At 37.0% G+C, this 15,832-nt stretch overlaps 1 protein-coding gene across 2 annotated transcripts; it reads right to left on the reverse strand.

The window, feature by feature from the left end:
• Window positions 1-10,750: 10,750 nt before the first annotated feature.
• Window positions 10,751-12,710, reverse strand: LOC114821178 (zinc finger protein 8-like). Of its 2 annotated transcripts, none has more exons than XM_029093120.2 (2): window positions 11,721-12,710; window positions 10,751-11,108 (listed from the first exon to the last, which is right to left on the reverse strand). In XM_029093120.2, the coding sequence occupies exons 1-2, from the start codon at window positions 12,537-12,539 to the stop codon at window positions 11,100-11,102; spliced, it is 828 nt and encodes a 275-aa protein (XP_028948953.1). In that variant the 5' UTR covers window positions 12,540-12,710; the 3' UTR covers window positions 10,751-11,099. The 2 variants fall into 2 exon arrangements, with proteins under 2 accessions (XP_028948953.1, XP_028948952.1); XM_029093119.2 differs by having other exon boundaries at window positions 10,751-11,112.
• Window positions 12,711-15,832: the final 3,122 nt, after the last annotated feature.

Below are 15,832 nucleotides of genomic sequence, written 5' to 3' on the forward strand. Positions count from 1 at the left end.
TACACTTTAGGTATGAATCTGAGACGAAAAAACTGGATGTACTAAATGTTGAAAACCACGAAACATGAGGGTAGTAAACAGTCTTTTACCCTTTTTTTATATATAAAAATAACGTGGATGCAAATTTCTTCCTCCTTATTCTTGGACAAAATTGCACCTACAAAACAAATAGCACCTTAGGTCAAGGCCACGCGCCCACGATGAATTGGGGGGGGGGGGCTTTGGCCGAAGAACCTCTAATACCAAAGTCAGAATTTTGAGGGAAAAGTGTGTGGAGAATTTAGAGAATTTAGCAAGAGAATTAGAATTGAGTTTTGAGAAGAATAAGGGTGTTTATATAGAGGTGTGGCCAGCCCATTTGGGTAGAGATGGACTGGCCACTTGGATGACTTTGTGGGTGAAGTTCATGATTTGTGGTTTATTAGCAAATTAATTGGATAATAAATCAATTAATTAGCTAATTAATATAATAAAAATGAATGACTTGGGGGTTACCTTGTGGAGAAGATTTGATGAGGTTGGATGAAATAGGTTCTAAATAAATACCTATTTTGGGCACTTTTTGACTTGATTGAGGGATGATTGCACGTTGCTCGCACGTAGAAATCCTAGTATTCTTTGAGGGTAATTTTTTAATTTTGTCATTTTCTTGTCTTTTAATTTTTGGGAGCCTCGAGGCTTAAAATTTGGCTCGATGAAGGTTGAGGAGGCTTGAGAAAACTTGGGAAAAATCATGGCACATAGGTTGACGTGGGTGGCTTGGTGGTCTGGTCTTGGCGCAAGCTAAGCTGAAGTCAAGCCGTGAGGCCTGAGGGTGAGAGAGGATAGAAAGCGCGGGGGCACCGACCCCCTGTTGGTTGGATTGGGCCCATGCCTAGTATAGGAGGAAAAGAGGAAGGCCTAAGGTTTGGCCTGCTTGAAGTTTTATGCCGAGAGCTGCTCCTCAATTTTTTTTTTGTTGGGCCACGTGGTCTGTTTGTGCCTAGCCCTTTCCTTTTTTTATTTTTTATTTTTTTTTATTTTTTATTTTTAAGCAGTCATCTAACGAATCTTCATTGCATCTTTGCAGAATTTCTTTGAGTATGTCTTCCTCGAACCATAAGAATGATGATGGTGTGCCACCACTTCAAGATTAGCTCCGATGTTGGTTACTCAAGGCTGCTCATTTCAAGATTAGCTCCGATGACTTGTTTAGAGACTTCCTCAAGGCATATTGGCATGCCATTCCATCGGGAGTGCGCTTGAAGCATGTTAAGGATAGTAGCAGCCATGAGCCATCAAGTTCCACCCCTATTATTTTGTGTGGGGTTTACTTTTGCTATGCCACATTTCTTCCAATAAGTGATTTGCTCCATGAAATGTGCCCTTGCTCAATGTTCTTCGAATGCGGTTCGTGTGATAGTGGGATTCCACAATCTAAGCCAATTCTTTGACTTAGATCTAACCATCAACGAAGTTTGGTCCCTTTTTACATAGGCCACATTGAGGGAGTTGGGCAACTGCGATCTTGCCATAGGCTTTTTAATAACTCGAGCAAGAGAGATCATGACTGGGGCAAGGAGACTCTGGAGATAAGTGGAGAATGGGAGTCTAATTCTTCCCCCGAGCTACGTGTTCCAACGGTCTTCATATCCGATAAGTAAGCTACTTAATCTCTCGGCTGCTTTGTATTTGTGATAAGTTGTTCTTTAATTTTCTGATTGTCTCTCACTACTTTTGTAGATTTGAAATTTGGTTTAACTGCTAAGACTTCTCTGGACATAAAGAATGTGCATGTCGCTCTAGGCATCCCCTTTGAGTACCATGAGTGGCGTTGGTTGCTTAGTCCCCTTAGTAGGGAGAAAGGTGGGCAGCCCCCGAGAGATGAGATAAAACAAATCAAGGCTGAGGCGTTGGCTTGTTCTATCACTATGGTGAAGCCTGCTGCAAATGAAGGTGAGAAAAAAAGACTTTCCCTGCCTACTCAAGAGATGCTTGCTGAGAAGAAGCCAAATACTTCTTTCGCTACTCGAGAAGGTTCATCTGCTGCGATTGTGATTGACTTGACTTCCTTCAAGGGTAAGAAAGAGAAGGTTGTTAGATCTGTGCCGGTGGCACCTACCGTTCCGAAGACTGCTAGTTCGATTGTTAATAGGATTGCCCAGCATAGAAGTTCCTCCGTGCCTCCGGTGCAAAAATTCATGCCAAAATGTCCGTCTGAGGCTAAGTCTAGTTTAGCTTTGGAGAGGCTTGCTACTATAAAGAGTGACAAGGTGCCCCTGCCTACTAAAGTGGCGCAAAAAGCTATTCTCTCTGCTGCTGAGACCGATTCATCTGCTAAGAAGAATAAGACTGCTCATGTTGGCAGTAGTGAGAAATCCACCAAGTCTGTTTCTAGGGAAGTTGCTGAGATTTGTTCGCTTTTGAAACCATATCTGCTTGAGGACATAGATGTATGTGCCAATGTTATTGATGGTGTCAAAGGGGTTGTTGGCCTAAGTTCCTTTGCGAAGCATACAACTGAGTATAGGAGGACTGCTTTGCTGGCCATGATGCAAAAAATGGAGATTCTGGCAGATGAGTCTATGCTTCTTGATCAAGAGGATACCAAGGCTGCTAAGAAGGTGGCAAGAACTATGGCAGCCGAAGCTTACTCCTCGGCCAAGAAAGTTAAGAGATTGGAATCTGAGCTTACTGCTTTTAAGGGGTCTAACATCTTTGCCACCACTTCTCTGCAGCTTGAGACTGCTCGCCAAGAGATCGTGGATTTGAAGACTAAGCTTGACGCGATCCAAGTAAAATATGAAAGTGCAGAGAAGGAGATCAGTTTTTACATACCTCAAATTCAAGATCTTAAGCATGCCATCTCTGAAATCATTTCCGCCGCTTAGGCAAAGGATGAAGAACTAAGCATTGCTTACATCCAAGTGATCCACTTCAAGAAGGTCGTTGATAGGCTTGAGCCTCAAGTGTTGGAACTCCAAGGTGCTTTGAAAATCAACGATAGTCTGAAGAAAGAAGTGGAGGAGCTGCAGCGGGTCCGCGCTTGTCTGCTCGAGGAGAATGGGCAATTGAAGGGTTTGAGGCTTCGCTTACTCAGAGTCAAGCTGATTTATATAATCTGGGTTATGTAGACCATCTCTTTAGGCAGCCTCTAACTTTGAGTCTTCTGGTAAAAACTTTGAAACCTTCTATATTTCCCCGAAAGACTTGCTTGCCTTCACTTTTGAGTCTTCTATTGGTGAAATGGTTAGAGAAGTTGGTGCCCAAGCTAGGGCAGCTGGTGGTGAAGCACCAGATGATGCCGCTGCTGAGAGCGTCGTAGCTGCTGAAATGTGGCAACCGGGTAGTTATGGGATGTCCAAGCTGCTGAAAAGTAGTTTTTTAGGTGACTTTTAGGATTTTCTTGTTTTCCTTGTTGCTTTTCCTTTACTTAAACTCCTTTGATCTTTGCTATTTGTTTATCAATTTTGCTAGAAAAATTAATTAACTTGTTTCCTTCGCTTTTCTCCATCTTCGCTTCTGTTATTCATGCTTTATCCTTTAGACTTTATAGACCAGTGGCAGGCGTTCTACTTTTCTATAAGCAAACAAGCCTGCATAGCCTACGCAGCCATAGTTGTTGGTGTAGAACTTTGCAAAGTTGTTAGCCATAGGGTTGGCAACCAGATGCCTTACTTACAGAAGCAGACAAGTCCGCATAACCACTAGGTTGCTAACCTTGGCTTTCTCCAATTCCATAGGTTACGTAGCAAGTACCACAACACTTTAGGACTTGGTGCAAGTTGTTTCGTGCTTGGTAGTGGTGAAGCTTATCGACTACGTAGCATGTCGGCAGTAGATAAAGCTTCATATATGCAGGCTAGCTTGTTTAACCTTTCACAAGAATGTGCAGTTGTATAATTCTAGCGTGGCTTTACCTTAGTGCACTCGATAGCAGCTTTAGGTACATTACGCAGTACTCCCTATGGATGGCTACCCTGGAAACCTCCGATGCCAAAGTTAGAATTTTGAGGGAAAATTGTTTGGAGAATTTAGAGAATTTAGCAAGAGAATTGGAATTTAGTTTTTGAGAGAATGAGGGTGTTTATATAGGGGTGTGGTCGGCCCCTTTGGGTAGAGATGGATCGGCCACTTGGATGGCTTTGTGGGTGAAGTTCATGATTTGTTGTTCATTAGCAAATTGATTGGATAATAAATCAATTAATTAGCTAATTAATATAATAAAAAAGGAATGATTTGGGGGTTACCTTGTGGAGAAGATTTGATGAGGATGGATGAAATAGGTTATAAATAAATACTTATTTTGGACACTTTTTGACTTGATTAAGGGATGATTGCCCGCTGCTCGTGCGAAGAAATCCCAGTCTACCTCGAGTGTAATTTTGTCCTTTTAACCCAAAAATCCATGTGTCGCCTCTTGATTATTTTTTGCTCCACAAATAACATTTAAACAATGATAAAGAGAATAAATAATTCCGATTATAATGTCGTTTGTAAGATGGAACGATGTCACGTTGTTGCTAATTAAAAGAGTAATTTCTAATGAGCAATCAGTGTCCATATATCATGTATGCATGCATATATATGAAGGTAGTAGTACTGTATAAACTGTCTACCTCGTTTGCAAACTTCGTAGAGACGTGGGCCGATGATTCTTAAATTCCACTGACCACCGAGTCTCTCTTATACAAAGGAAAGGACTGAAGAGTGAAGAGAGAAGCAGAAGAAGAAAGCAAGGTGGTGGTCCTAATTGTAATGTTTGTACTCTTTCAGTCTCTGAATGTCTTAATTATGCCTTTTATCATCTTCCTCATCACATGCTCCCTTAGATTTTGCATTTACTTGTGGACCCTTTTGATAGTTGGACTGGCGTTAACTCTGGCACCACTCTTTTTCTTATTTGGGTGCCTTCTTTTCTTCATGTAAAACGAGGCACCCCCTTATATTGATAACAACTTTTACTTTCATTTTTTGCACTTGCACAACTTTGATTATTTTCAAAATTTCCTTTCTTTCTTGATTCCATTTCCTATATTCCATTTTTGTGTTTTTTGATATAAAGAAACGCCCAATTGTAAGAAGGAAAAAAAATGTTATTCATAATTAAGTCCTTCATGTCTGCATAATTTATAAAAAGACACTCTACAACCTAATTTTATATACAAAAATACATTTTAACTTTCCAACATGTGCCATACAAACACTAAACATCCTGAAATTAACATAACTCATCATTTTGATCATTCAATTTGAAAACCGAAATTGACCAATTAAGCACATCAATTTGATCTCTACTGTTAAATTTAGTTAAATTTTCTATTAGTTTGCTAACGTGTAACGATGTAGAGTCAACTACACCATTCAAATATCGCCATGTGGAGTAACAAAGAAAATCAATTTTGAATTACCATAAATTGACTATTAAAATGAAAATAAGAAAGGATAATACTTTCATTTCCCCCAAGGGGATGAGCTCATTCCTCTATTGCGAATAATGTATCTTGATCGTACAAATTTTATGATCAAAACTGTTCAATTTCTTAATCTTCAGTTGAACACCGCTACAAAAACTCATTTCAATCAAAGATCATATAGTCATACAAATGTATAGAACAAATTGACGATATAAGTACCAAGTAATATATTCATGGTTCATTGATACGTTTGGATGATTAAATGATCTCCAATTCGAACAATGTTTGAAGGACCAAAATGATGAGTTGGGTCAATTTAGAGATCATTTGTCATAAAAATCATGGTCATATCACTAGTTGTCTTAAAATATACAGTAATCTATTTCCTTTATCTTTTTTTTCACCAATTACTATTAGACTGAACATTGTTTATAAAATAAAAGGAAAATTTATAATATTGAATATTAATGGAAAAAAGTTCACATGCATGTTTAATTTTGTAAATACATAAGTATTGTTGCCCTTAAAAATGTTTTCATTTTCTCGTCCTTTGATAGTACTCTTCTTGCTAATGATAAAAAATCAACATCTTAACCCTTTGTGGTGTTGAAACGAATATAACTTTGATTCCTTCACTTTACATGATTAAGGTGCGGTTTTAAGGGAAATTGCATTTTCTCTTTAAATAACCGATAAAGTAATTTACACTAAATTCATCTAAATCATGGAAAATAAGTAGGTTTGAACGTGGGACATAATGTTTTGGAGAGGAATGTGTTACATGCGTTTATAGTTAGTAGGGCTGCTCCTCATATTGCCAAATGGTTTTATGTTGTAGTCTCAACTTATTTTTCTAACTTTAGAGAAGTTTATCTATCGTGTCCTCCACGTGATGGAACCTCAACTTCCTACAGAATAATCTATCAACCAGGGCAATCCACACTTCAATTTTATTTTCTTAATTTTGACATTGTTTTTTTTTTATATAGTAATTTTGGACAATGTGGTAACTAATTAGATGAAATTCAGAATTTCATTTTGAAAAGCCATATGTTTTGAAAGCTAGTTTCCTTTCTTCTAATTGTTTGTTTTCATGATAAATTTGAATTTTAAAGATTTTAACTCTTAGTTTGGAATTACTTCATTTCTTGTTTGAAAATTAAATATTTTAGGTTATAGACATGATTTCCAACAGCTCTTGAGTAAAATTCATGAGTTAAAAAAAATGGTTGTGATTTGAAAGAAAGAAATTTTTACAATTGTGCTTAATTTGCTAACAAAACAAAACATGTAACCAAAATTTAAAAGGGTTCATTAGATATTGGTCCTAAAAAATCATGATTTTTAAACATAAACCCACATATAATTAAACATCTAACAAACTGCCACATAAGAATACTAAGTAACCTACTAATACAAATTATTTACAATTTTTGCCACAACCCACACTTGAAAATTAGCTTCAATCAAGGGCCTGAAAATCTGATTAATCATCCAGATGTTTTATTTATTTATTTATTTTTAATTTCTACAACAATCTAGTGCATTACTTTAAATCATGACTACATTACTACTCGGTGTAAATTATTCTCCTCATATATAATAGTTAAACATCCCTACTTTACCTATATAAATAATATCGCCCTGTAATCTGTAATTTACCTACAATATATAAATAAAATATACCTGTATATAATATGGACACATTGTAATGGTAAATTGGAATTTTTATCTCCAATATGGTATATAAACCTTTATTTACCTGAAAATTTTATCCCCTTTAATTTATATATTTTTACTTTGACAACAAATTTTTTTATATATTTTAAAGTACAATAATTTACCTATATATAATATGGACACGTTGTAATGGTAAATTGGAATTCGAGAGCCAAACTAACCAACAAATCCCTACATTTATATGCAAAATATTATTTTTGTAAAATCATTAATTCCCCCTTACAATTTGCATAGAATTAACTGTGTACATTAAACATTCAATAAGGGTGTTTTAGGCATCCGAAAAATTTTAAATGGGTAAAGTTAAACATAATTAATGAATTTCCTTATGTAGAGTCTAATCAATGGGTTTTATTCGAGCAAAAAATTTACGTCGGGTTTTATGTGGAGAAAATTATGTTCCAGAGGCTAAAGTCATATATTTTCAAAAATTAAAATCGAGACAAAACATAATGACAGGAAAAGAATTCACCCCCAAGATAATAGATTACACCAAAAGAAACACATGAAACATGAAAATGACTTCAATGTGAAAAAATAAAATAAAAAACGCAATAAAATTTACGGGCGCGCAAAAAGGAAAATCATGCATATTTCTTTATTTATTTATTTATTTTTAACAAATCATGCATTATTTCTTAAAGAAATAATTTCACATGATTTCATCGCCAAAGAAAATATGCAATAAAGTTAAGGATTTCCTTTCACACAAAAGGAAAATGTCAATTTTCGAGCTTCTAAGTCAAGAACCCTAAATACTACTGTATGGTACAAGCTGTAAAAAACATTTAGCTATTTTCTTTGGCAAATAATAGTAACAAAATGTGAAAGTGCCAACACAGGTTGGGTTCAATTGGTAAGGTCCTTACTTGTTTGTTGCCCCACTAAGGTTTGAATCCCACTGTCAGCAATTTTGTATTGGTGGGCAATTTTGTAAAAACAAACAAAGAGGGCACATACCTCTCAGTAAGTTCTCAAAGAGGCTTGTGATATGCTCTAGAGATGGAGATGCGGTAGTCTCCCCTCCCCCTAAACTTTTGTTCACTAAAAAAAAAAGTGAAAATGAAATTTCTTTTACAAAAGATATTTAATGGTATGAATAGTACAAGCTCAAAAAAAATACGAAAGGGAGTACTTCATTAATGCTTTATTCTTATTATTTCCCATTTGATGCTTGCAACCACACATGATGAACTAAATACCCTCACCAGGTTGCTATTTTCTCCTATTTACTGGTTTATATCTCCAAGGTTGAGATTCGGATACCAAAAATATTTAAAGTCCTGCTTCAAATTGCAAGGGGTGCATACGTATGTGCATATCACACCAAAAAAAGGTGTTTATTTGGATGTTCAATACCCTCGACAAGTTAATCAGCTAGCAAATAATACCATATTTCTTTAATTTTGGTATTTCTTTTGGCTTCTGTACTATGGTAACATATTCAATACCCTGGACAAAATATATATTAGTGATATTAGTAGATAGGAAGTTCTTGAAAGAGTTTCTTAATTTGGTTTCGAGACAAAATCTCCACCTAACTGACTTGGAATTTAAATGGGAATAACAGCTCATTTTCCCATTTCCTAGTAGTGAGGGTGACTTGCTTCGGATCTATGCTAATCTATTTATATTGGATCACATTACTGCCCAAATACTTTTGCTTACTGTAAATGTCCTTAGGATTTCTTCATATAGCTACTCTGCAAAATTATCTTTTGTTCATATGCTAATGAATGGTATATCTATTGCTTGTGTAGTATTAACAGAGTCACTGTCCAGTATTATTAGTGGAAAACTTGTATGAGCTATACATAAGAACCAGTGAAACAAAAGTGGCGTAATGTGATAGTTATTATGTTAACGAATTAATTAATGAATAGACATCTTCCAAAAATGCTTCAAATAATTAGTTAGAGAGATCGAATTATTTGGGCAACTTTTTCCAAGGACTTAATCTAATGAGGGATGAATGTATTGCACAAGTAAGCAACAAAAGGGCATCGTTTAGATTCTAGTGGCTTGTTCCACAAGGAAAACTATGCTCTTTAAGAACAATATTTTAAACTATCCCAATTCACAACCATAATTAAGATTGTGCTATACATTTTAGCAGATGAGCATTGTCGAGATTCCTTATTAATTTGTAATCTGACTAATTCATAAATGAATACAAAAAAATCAAAGTTACACCCTAAAATTAATTAATTTATGTACTCTGTGTAGTTTATTTTCATCCATGGAAAAGAAAAACAATATATAAAATTAAAACGCACACAGAAAAACAAACAAGTAGTGGTACTACTAATGTTTTTCAGTAGAAGGAAACAAACAGAGACAACCGTTGTACAGTACATATTTTTCCATAAAGTTTTGCAAGAGACTGAGACAAAACACAAATCCCGACATCAAATGGTGAACAATATTTTAGCATCTTTATGATGATTTGAGTTGTATAAGTTGTATGAGATTCGTTAAGTCCACTATCAAGCTAAAATATATTCCGACCCCATATTGTGTTCTCACACATGCAATAACAGATTGATTAAAACCCATCAATCCTAACTGAATTATTGTTGAAAGAGAAAAATGAATGCTCCTCCCATGTCCAATCTTCTTCACTTGATAAAACTCTGTACATTTTACAGTTATCCCACACACCTAAAACTAAGCCACCTACCATCTCTCTCTTTCCATCTGTCAATCTCTCTCAGTAATTTTTTTATGTATCTGAAATACGGACTCATGACATAATTATTTTGCTCAAATTATAATATTTAGAATTATTTTTTACTAATATACTCTAGAAGTGGAACATATCAACAATATCCTTCACTCTTCTTATAACACATAAAATGATACACTAAGTGACTTGTGTTTCTAGCATCCATAAAAATTTCTCCGCTCTCTCGAACATAAGACTAGAGGAAAGGTACAAAAGATGGGGAAAGAAAGATGGGAGTCTAACTAGTAACTACCATCTTGATATGTCATAGCGAGGGTTGCTTCAAGGTCTCACATAGAGAGCAGCGGGGGAAACATGCTTTTTCGAACGATTCGGTTTGCCATTTTAAAGCCATGAAAGTTTTGGTAGTGCTGCCTTTGAATGATGAATACTGTGATTCGAATAAGGCACAGGGAAGTGACCCATGTTTGATTCCTAGTTGTAGACCTTCCTCAACTTAGTATATACATCACTAGCCTATCATGTTATTGCTTTATTTTTGAAATGACCCCCATTCATGATTAGATATCTCATTCAGTCCTACTATACCATACTGTACCCTGATTTTTCATCAGGCTAGCTAGCTCCTTTTCCCATCAGAACCACATTTCAAACTGTTGCTTATATAATCAACCAATTAGGTCCCACAAGTTCATAATCTCACATGATCAAAATCATATACATATATTATTCAGACCAAGTATATATATGTACATATATATTGCAGCTACTCCATGCATATAATTAATTTGGTTTTTTTTCTTTCAAAAAATAGTTATATTATTCACTCTCATACTGTCGTCTTCCACTTCTTCTAAAGCATTTTTACGGTAATAATTTTTTAAGTGCAAAATAATAAACTGAGATGTAAATATCAATAACGTAGAAAGAAAAAAGCCCAATCAAGTAAATTTAGTGGCCTTCAGATTGCTCCTTTTGCCTGCTCAATGTCACGAATAGGGAGGTTCCCCTTTATTCATTAAGAAAAACAAGATATAATTTAAACTTTCATGGATGCATAGAGATAACTCTCTCTCTCTCTCTCTCAAATCAATGGCACTGAAAATAAGCAAGATGTATATATTAAAGTAGAGCTGCAACTGCAGTAAGCAATGCCACCTGCAAATTCCATGGATATATCATTTTCTTTCTGCATATTATGAGGCAGAAGCTGAACACTATTCATCAAACCTTATCACCTGATCGCACATACACTGAATCAGATTTCACCTATCTCATCACCCCACCTGTCTAGACCAACAAACAAATGCATTAACAAAAGCTTATGCACCCCCTAACTGATACCATATATTCCTCACACGTGTGGCAGAAAAGTTAAAACACTAAAGGAGGAGACAAACATTGCTGTGAACCAACTTATTAGTTTGCTGCTACCATTTGTTTTCCTTTGAACGAATTAAAACGAAAATTTACATCCCAAAAATAGCGGACAGACATTGCTGTGAACCAACTTATTAGTTTGCTGCTACCATTTGTTTTCCTTTGAACGAATTAAAACGAAAATTTACATCCCAAAAATAGCGGCTTTCTTGCTCGTGACAGTGGTTTAACTTTCAGAATCAAGAATGCGTTCCCAATGCTCATAAAATTTCTCCGTACATATATTGGTCAAACTCAATAACATAATTTCACATTTGCATACTGAATCCTACTAAAAATTTTGACTAAAATTGGCCTCATTTGCATTCCAAAAGATTATCCCACCATCATCATCATGAGAATTAATTTCAACACTCAAAATCTCTCTCTCAGAATAGTAGCAATTAATTAAGTAATCAATTATTAAAATAACTATATATATATATATATTGTTATTACAGATGAAGATCCAAACTCACATGATCTTGCACACTCGCCATCGACGAGTCATACACGTACCGCCCTTGATGACCACCGGACGATCCACTACCGACCACGGACGCCTTCATTTCCTCCCCGCCGGAGAACAAATTCATCGAACGGTCACGATTGGAATTAGGGTTAGTACCTTGAACGGCTGGGATCCGCCACAAGGCCAAGGGGCTCCCATTTATGGGAGCTGATTGTGTGCCGTACGTACCACCAGAGCTTCCATAAAACCTAGCATGATGATGCTGATGGTGATGAGCACTAGTTATAGTAGAGCTAGAGTTACTAATATTCCATGATGGATAGTTAGGACTGGGATGATGATGAACTGAGGAGCCAAGTCTTGTGTAGTTCATCAAGCCGTACACGTGGTGTGCGTCATGAGATAGGCCTCCGGCATGCACCATGGCCGACTGGAGGTGTTCGCGTTTCGCGTGCTGGCGCTCTCTCTTGTGCGCGTTCTGGTGTCCCCCAAGGGCTTGGGAGGTTGGGAAGTTTCGGCAGCAGTAATGGCATTCGAATCTCCTGCTGCTCTCGCTTCCGTTTTGGTTGTTGTTATTATTTTTGTTGCTGCTGTTGTTGATGATGGTGTTTGTGTTGGTGTTGGTACTGTTCCTTTTTGTGTCTTCGGACGCATTGGTGTAATCAGGGGACTCAGAGTCGTCAGTAGTGGTGTCGGCGCCAAATTCTATGCCGAAGAGCCGAATGCCCTTTTCTTTGTTGAGTGGAGGGGCGGGGCGGATGAAGGGTAGCTGAGAGAAAGACTCTACGTTCATGAAGTCCTGAGTCTCTCTCTCAACCTTGTCCATGAAAAATTGGAGAAAGGAGTAGTTGTTTTGGGTGTGGTGAGAAATTTTGAGGATCAGGAGGAGAAAATGGGGAAATTGGAAGAAGGAAAATGAGAAGGGAGGAGGAGAACGGGGTGGTGGTGGGTGGGGGTGGGGGAGGGGAGGGGAGGGGAAGGGAAGGAGAAGGGGGGAAGTGTGATGTATGTAGGGGTCATTAGGGATGATGTGGGGTCTATAAAAGTGGGGTGAGAGTCTGAATGATGATGGACAACTGGGGCTGACCCATCTGAGAGTGAAGCCTGACAAGGCCACAAGATTGAGAGTGGCTTTGGCTTCTCAAAGTACCATGCACCATTGCTTCATTTCACTTGTTTTTTTGGTTTATTTGATGGGGGAAACTTGGGAAAGTTGTTAACATACGCAAACACTTTTTCATATTTTTATAATCCACCCATCATCCTCTGGCTATCTAATTATTCAAAGAAGGAACAAATAATATTGTCAATTTGCCATTATGTTTACCCAGTTGTGATAAAAATTAAAGATATTTCACTATCGTACTACTTACCAATTAATAAACTGATAATTAATGAGTACCAACACCATGATCGGAATGTTGATACATGATGCATCAATAAATAATCTCGTGCATAATAAATCCTTGAACTCATGAAATAAGATTAATCAAGATGTTCAAATTGATAGGCCACTGGCTAGGGTGGTAGAGCAAGAAACAAAGCTAGCTTTAGGATGGATAGTCCTGTAAGAGAAACTATCTTTCTCAAAACGTTGTTTCTCACTCTTCAAATTTAGGTGGCGTAGGTTTTTTCCTTTGAGGGTGTGTTTGTTTGGTTCCCTATCTTTCACTGGATTGGATTAGACTAATTATTAGTGTAGTCTTGCGTTTGTTCTGTGCTAGGACTAAGTTATAGTGAGATTAAATGGGTCTTGGTTGGACCAACTCCTTCACTAGAGAGACTTAGCGTCTTTCTCTGCTCTCTATTCTCACAAACACCGAGAGTCACCATCACCTACACTCGCCAACTCCAGAGAGATTACACCACCAGACCACCACCACTCTCTCCTCGCCCCAAACCCAGAATCACAAATCAGATCGGAGAACCCACGAACTCCGATCATATTCTCGTTCAAGTCCCCAATTACAGGGTGACGACCATGGCGAACACCCCTTTCGAGTCTCCATTTGAAAAATCAATCAATAATCTTGTATCTTTATTTTTTCTGATGGTGTTTCTTCTTCGTGATCACTATCTTCATGTTCAAGTTGATCACCTTGTCTTTCTTCTTCCACAGCTTTCTTACTTGGCTATGCAATCATCTTCCCCATGCTCCACCATTTGAACATCTTCCTTCAATTTCATGTGACTTTCATCGAATGCCACATCTCTACTTACTATAATCTTGTTCAACTCGGGACACCAAAGTCTGAAGCCTTTCACACCACTATTAAATCCCATAAAGACAACTTTCTTGGCTCATATGGATTCGGTTTGTTTTCCTTCACATGAAAGTAGGCATTGCATCCAAACACTCGTAGCTTATCGTAGTCCTGAGCTGGTTCTCCAGACCACACTTTAATGGGTATTCTACCCTCCAATGTTGTTGATCGTAGTCGATTAAGCACATGACATGCATAGCTCAAAGCTTCTACCCAAAATCTCTTTGGCAGCTTAGCTTGAGATAGCATGCAACGAACTTTCTCGAGTAAGATCCTATTTAGTCTCTCTGCAATCCCATTCTGCTATAGAGTATGTCTAACACTAAAATGCCAAGTAATCCTCTCATTTTTACACACTTTGAAGAAAGGATCAGAGGTATATTCCCCTCCATTGTCACTTCTCAGTATATTAATCTTATTTCCAGTCTTGTTATCCATCATGTTCTTCTATTCTAGAAAGATGTCATGAACCTCGTCTTTTTGTTTCATCATATATATATCCATGATCTGTGGGAGTAGTCATCAATAAAAGATACAAACCATCTTTTTCCACCTAAGGAATCATTCTTTGCAGGCCCCCAAACATCAAAGTGAACATAGTACAAAATCCCTTTCGTTTAATTAATAGTTGAGCCAAATTTCACCTTTGTTTGTTTGCCAAGAACGCATTGCTGACAGAATTCTATCTTACCAATTTTTGCTCTTTTTAAACACCTTTGCTTGATCAATCCTTGCAATGTTTTTTCTCCTACATGTCCCAACATCATATGCCATAATGCAGACAAGTCACTTTTATCACTTTGCACCTCATCAGCTACCATAGTCACTCCATTTTCCAAAGTGTTTCCTTGTAGCATATAAAGTAAGCCATTCTGAGGCCCTTTCATTATGACAAGTGCTCATTTAGCAACTTTGAACACGTTGTTACCGGAGTAAAACTTGTAGCCTTGTGACTCAAGAGTGCCTAGTGAGATCAAATTTTTCTTCAAATTTGGGACGTACCTTACACTATTCAATTCTCAAATCACACCATCATGATGCTTGATCCTCATGCTTCCAATTCCTTGAGTTGTACATGGGTTATCATCTCCCATATACATAGTTCCATTCATAATTTTGAAGCTTGAAAACCAATGCCTTTGAGAAGTCATGTGATGGGTACAACCTGTGTCGAGCACCCACTATTTCATATAATCCACAGTTGCTTCTGAGTCATCATTCTTCTTTCTAGTCTTTTCTTTGATTTTAGGGCAGTCCTTATGTCTTTTTTCATGAAAAAAAAGCACACTCATCTTTGTCCAACAATTTCCTATTCTTTGAGACTCATGTAGTACGAGACCTACTATTTTTCCTGTATGAATCTTTCTTTTCTTTTGATTTCCCTCTCACCATCAAAGCTGCAGAGTTATTCCTTTCTTACATGTCAATGTGTCTAACCTCATGATTCATAAGAGCACTTGAAATTTCATCATACTTAATTGTCTCTCTGCCATAAATCTAAGTAGTCACGAAAGGTTATAGGATTCAGGCAATGAGTTCATTAGGATCAAGGCCTTGTCTTCATCTTTCATTATCTCTTCAAGATTTGCTAGTTCAACTAGAAGCTTATTAAACTCTTCTAGATGGCCAATCATCTTCGTGCCCTCTTTGTACTGGAACTTATACAACTTGGTCTTGAGATGCAATCGATTCTCTGCACTCTTCTTCATATATTTTGTCTCCAATGCAGCCCACAATTCCTTTGCGGAAATTATGTTCATCACACTATACTTCTGTTGTTTTCCCATGCATAGCCGAATTGTAGAGCATGCATGAGCATTCAATATTTTCCATTCTTCTTTTTTTTTTATCAAAA

Source organism: Malus domestica, chromosome 14 (assembly GCF_042453785.1).
Source record: "Malus domestica chromosome 14, GDT2T_hap1".
NCBI lineage: Eukaryota > Viridiplantae > Streptophyta > Magnoliopsida > Rosales > Rosaceae > Malus > Malus domestica.